The sequence below is a fragment of the Apteryx rowi genome, unplaced genomic scaffold (assembly GCF_003343035.1).
Source record: "Apteryx rowi isolate R43461 unplaced genomic scaffold, aptRow1 scaffold_782, whole genome shotgun sequence".
Classification (NCBI taxonomy): Eukaryota; Metazoa; Chordata; class Aves; order Apterygiformes; family Apterygidae; genus Apteryx; species Apteryx rowi.
The window spans coordinates 341,869-346,813 of NW_020451074.1; the positions used below are offsets into that span (position 1 = coordinate 341,869).

Consider the following 4,945-nt stretch of genomic DNA (forward strand, 5'->3'; position numbering starts at 1 on the left):
GAAGCCCGCGGCGAAGTCCCCGCGGCGCCGGAATTCCCCGGGGGGGCGGCGGGGCCGAGCCGAGCTCATAAAGCGCCGCCGCCGCCGCCGCACGGCGACGCCCGTCGAGCTGCCGCCGCCGGGACCGGACGGGACGGGACGGGACCAAACCAAACCAAACCAGCTGGGCTGAACCGAGCGGAACCGAGCCGAGCCGAGCCGAGCCGAGCCGAGCCGAACCGAGCGGAACCGGGCTGAGCTGAACCGAGCCGAGCGGAACCGAACCGAGCCGAGGGGAACCGGGAGGAGCCGGGCGGAACCGAACCGAGCCGAGGGGAACCGGGAGGAGCCGGGCGGAACTGGGCTGAGCCGAGAGGCGCCGAGCGGAGCCGGAGCCGGAGCCGGAGCCAGAGCTGGGCTGAACCGAACCGAGCCGAACCGAGCCGGGCGGAGCCGAGCTGATTTGAGCCGAACCGAACCGGGCGGAGCGGAGCGGAGCAGAGCCGGGCCGGGCCGGGCCGAAGCGAGCCGGCCGCGCGGAGCGGAGCGGAGCGGAGCCGAACCGGGCGGAGCCGAGCTGAGTTGAGCCGGGCGGGGCCGAACCGAACGGAACCGAGCGGAGGCGGAGCCGGTGCCGGTGCCGGTGCCGGTGGCCGCGCCATGCGCCCCTCCGCGCTGCTGCCGGCCCTGTGCGCCCTGTGCGCCCTCGCAGGTGAGGGGGGCCGGGGGGTGCGGGGGGACCCGGGGACCGGGCTGCGCAGGCGACGGCGGTGGCGGCGCCCCGTGTCCCCGCTTGTCCCCGGGGGCGGCAGAAGGGAGCGAGTCTGCGAGCGCGGTTGTGTCGCGGCGCGTGTGTGTCACGTCCCTGGGCTCAGGCACGTCACTGCGAGTTTGTCACCGTCACCGGCGGTGCGAGTGTGTCACCGGGGATGTATCACTGTCTGGGTGTCACTCTGGGCGTCCGCCTGTGCCTGGGGCTGTGCACCCTCCGGCTGTGCTGCTATGCCGTGCCGAGCCATCCCGGGCCATCCCAGACCATGCCGTGCCATGCTGCGCCATTCCATCCCGAGCCATCCCGAGCCATCCCAGGCTACAGGCAGGACTTTGCCCCCGGGGCCACAGGGACTTCCTGGTGCCAAGCGCCCAGGCCAGGCTGCGGCATGTGGTATGCAGGGCATCGAGTGGCTGGATCCGGCTCCCAGCACCCCAATTCCTGGGAGACGCTGGGTGCCGGCCAAGGGCAGCGCCAGGTCCCCAGGGCTCGGCGGGAGCTGGAGGCTGAGTCGCTTCTGGCGCCGCTGCGGCACGTGGGAGGCCTTGCGAAATCGCGTGGATTCCAGCCACCCGGAGCAATCCTGCCTTTTCCTACAGCCGGTTATTCTGGGAAAAGGGCAGGGCTTCAACCCAGCCTGTGCGAGGGGAACTGCGCTGCCTCTCGGGGAACCCCCGCCACTGCCGACTTCCCAGTGTGGGGCTGGGGCTTCCTCCAGGGCTGGCATCTCCGGGTCCCCCTTCCCAGCTGCTCCCTGCTGGCAGCATCCAGCCACTTTTCCGGGCAGGACGAGCGGGGAGCGGGGGCTCCGGCGGCTGTGGGGCCTCGCCATCCCCCCAGGGGCCGGGGGCAGATGCCGGGGGAGGCGGCCGCCAGCTGGGGACAGCTGCCACCACCGCGGGCAGGATCCCATTTCGTGCCCCGGAGTGCCGTCCCCTCTGGAGCAATAGGGATTTTTGGCTGCAGTCGCCCAGCCGGAGGCCACTGCCCTTCCTGCGGTCCCGTGGCAGCTTCTCCCTCCCACGGGCAGAGGCGAGAGCTGGAAGCTGCTTCTTCCCCTCTCGACGGCCGGGCGCCATGCGGAGCCGCCCGTCCCCAGCCCGTCCCCTCACCCTGCAGGGCAGCTGCAGGCCTCCTTCGAGGTGTCCATCGAGCCGGCGGCGCCGGTGGTGGAGCACGGCGGCTCCATCCGCCTCACGTGCAGGACCACGTGCCCGGACCCCGCCGCGAAGGGCAACCTGGAGACCTCCATCCGCAAGCACAACTTCCAGTCCGGCCCCGGCGAGACGTCCGTGGAGCTCATCAACGTCACCGAGTGGCACTCCAGAGTCCTCTGCTTCTACACCTGCGCCGGCGTGAGGACCACCGTGTGGGCCGACCTCGTCGCCTACCGTAAGGGGCTGCTCCGGCGGCGGTGGCACCGGCTGGGGCGAGGGAGGCCGGCTGCGTTCCCGGGATGCCATCCCCTTCCGGCTGCTCTCCCGCAGGCGCCCTGGAGCAGCCGGTGCTGGAGCCGGTGCCATGGATGGAGGAGGGCGAGAGCCGCAATGTGACGTGCTGGGTGCCGGCGGTGGCTCCGGTCAGGAACCTCAGCGTCACCCTGGGCTGGGGCGCCGAGACGCTGCACACCGAGACCTTCGAGCACGACGCCCGCCTCGGCCCCCACCGGGTGCTGGTGACCCACGGGATAACGGCGCGGCGCCGGCACCACGGCCAGAACGTCACCTGCCAGGCGGAGCTGAGCCTGGAGCCCCACGGGCCCCACTTGAGCAGCGACGCCGTCCCCGCGGCACTGGCTGTCTATGGTGAGCCGGCGCCCGTGGCCTCCGGTGCCCGGCAGCTCCGCGGGTGCCGGCCTGGAGGAGCAGCTCGGAGTGCCCACATCCCGTGTCCCGTGTCCCCCGGGCTCCTGCGGCATCCCCCGGCATCCTGCAGCATCCCCCAGTGTCCCCCAGCATCCTGCATCCCCCAGCATCCTGCAGCATCCCCCAGCATCCTGCAGCAGCTCCCGACATCCCATGTCCCCCCGCATCCCCCATCCCATGTTCCCTGGGCTCCTGCATCCCCCCAGCTCCTGTGGCAGGTCCCAGCATCCCACATCCCCCAGTGTCCTGTGTCCCCCAGCATCCCACAGCAGCTCCTGGCATCCTGCATCCCCTGGTGTTCCGCAATCCACAGGCTCCTGCGTCCCCCAGCTCCCGGCATCCCGTGTCCCCCAGCAGCCCGCGTTCCCTGGTATCTGGCATCCCCCAGCATCCCGCATCCCCTGGCTCCCACAGCAGCTCCCAGCAGCTCCTGTGCCCCAGCATCCTGCGTCCCCTGGCATCCCCCATTGTCCCATGTCCCCTGGTGTCCCGTGTTCCCCAGCATCCCATGTCCTTCGGCATCCCCCGGTGTCCCGCATCCCCTGGCATCCCACATTCCCTGGCTCCTGCAGCAGCTCCTGGCATCTTACATCCCTCAGCATCCTGCAGCAGCTCCTGGCATCCCCGTGTCCTATGTCCCCCCCGCATCCCACAGCAGCTCCTGGCATCCTCTGGTGTCCTCCAGTGTCCCACGTCCCCCAGCATCCTTCAGCATCCTATGTCCCCTGGCATCTTGCATTCCCTGGCTCCTGCGGCAGCTCCTGGCATCCCACATCCCCCGGCATCCTGCCTCCCCCAGGCTCCTGCAGCAGCTCCCGGCTGTCTCACCCTGGGACCTTTCTCCCTGGCTCTAGAGTTCCCAGCAGACCCTGAGCTGGACCCCGAAATCCACCTGGAAGTCAACGAGACGGCCAACGTCACCTGCGCCATCCGCACCTTCTTCCCGGAGGCGCATTTCACGCTTTCCTTGGATGAACAGCCGCTGCCGGCCTCCGTCTCCGAGGACGGGCGCCGTGCCGTGGCCGAGCTCTCCCTGCCGCAGCCGGGAGCCTTCAGGCTGCTCTGCGCCGGGCGCGTGGGGCCCAAGGAGCGCCGGGCGCAGGCCACCGTCCACGTCTACAGTGAGTGTCCGGAGCGGCCGCGCCGGGTCCTTCCGCTCCCCCGGGGCGGGAACGGGAATGGGAACGGGTGGGGGGAACATGGGATGCTCTCGTTTTGCATCACGGCTTCCCGCGCATCCACGCGGTCCCCGTTTCCCGCAGGTTTCCCGGAGCCGCAGCTGCACGTGAGCACGGCCAGCCTGGCGGCGGGCGAGGAGGTGACGGTGCAGTGCGCGCTGCCCGCCGGGCACTCGTCCCCGCTGCGGGTGCGGGTGCGGGTGCGCGGCGGCGGYGGCCGCCCCCCGACGCGCTGGGACCCCTCGCCACTGCGCTGGACCCTGGTGGCCCGTGAGGAGGACGACGGCGCCGAGCTCACCTGCGAGGCCGCGGTGCCTGACGCCGGCAAGGCCCCCAAGACCAGCGCGCCCGTCCGGCTCGCCGTCGCCTGTGAGCGCCCCGAGCCCCCGGCGCCCCCGCGGAGGGACCCGGCGTCCCTTGGCACGGTGCGCTCGGTGGCACGCTGACGTTCCCCCCCCCCTTTTCCCCGGCAGACGGGCCCCGCATGGACGAGGCGGGCTGCCCCCGGCGGCAGAACTGGACGGAGGGGCAGGAGGTGACGCTGCGCTGCTCGGCCCGCGGCAACCCGCCGCCCCGCGTGCAGTGCTCCCAGCACGGGCRGCCCTTCCCCGTGGCGGAGCCGYRGACGGCAGCACGAGCCCACGCCGGCACCTACCTCTGCCGGGCCRCCAACCGGCTGGGCGAGACCGAGCGCGTCGTGGAGGTGCTGGTGGACTGTGAGTGCAACGGGAGCCCGGCRGGATGCACCGGGGCGGGATGTGCTGGGGGGAGGGGGTGGGATGCAGATGGGATGCAGCAGGGCAGGATGCAGGCGGGGGAATGCACCAAGTGAGATGCAGGCAGGATGCACTGGGGTGGGATGCACCAGGGTGGGATGCACCAGGGTAGGATGCGGGCGGGATGCGCTGGGATGGGATGCAGGTGAGATGCACCGGGGCAGGATGCACCAGGGTGGGATGTGCTGGGGCAGGATGCAATGGGGCGGGATGCAATGGGGCGGGATGCACCAGGCAGCCCCGCTGACCCCCCCCGCTCTCCTGCAGACTACGACCCCCCCGTGCTCCTGGCCGTGCTGGTGGTCGTGGCCGTGCTGGTCGCCGCGATCCTCGCCGGGACCGGCTACGGCATCTACTACCGCAAGAAGAAGATCC

The 4,945-nt window shown here is 71.6% G+C and overlaps 1 protein-coding gene across 1 annotated transcript in view; it reads left to right on the top strand.

Moving 5' to 3' along the window:
• Window positions 1-609: 609 nt before the first annotated feature.
• Window positions 610-4,945, top strand: part of ICAM1 (intercellular adhesion molecule 1) — a 5,648-nt gene continuing 1,312 nt past the window's right edge. The window contains exons 1-7 of the mRNA XM_026088717.1: window positions 610-691; window positions 1,871-2,143; window positions 2,239-2,556; window positions 3,471-3,737; window positions 3,879-4,163; window positions 4,268-4,510; window positions 4,838-4,930. Of these exons, the coding sequence (XP_025944502.1) occupies window positions 640-691; window positions 1,871-2,143; window positions 2,239-2,556; window positions 3,471-3,737; window positions 3,879-4,163; window positions 4,268-4,510; window positions 4,838-4,930 (1,531 nt within the window). The 5' untranslated portion in view covers window positions 610-639. The remainder of the gene's footprint in view (window positions 692-1,870; window positions 2,144-2,238; window positions 2,557-3,470; window positions 3,738-3,878; window positions 4,164-4,267; window positions 4,511-4,837; window positions 4,931-4,945) is intronic.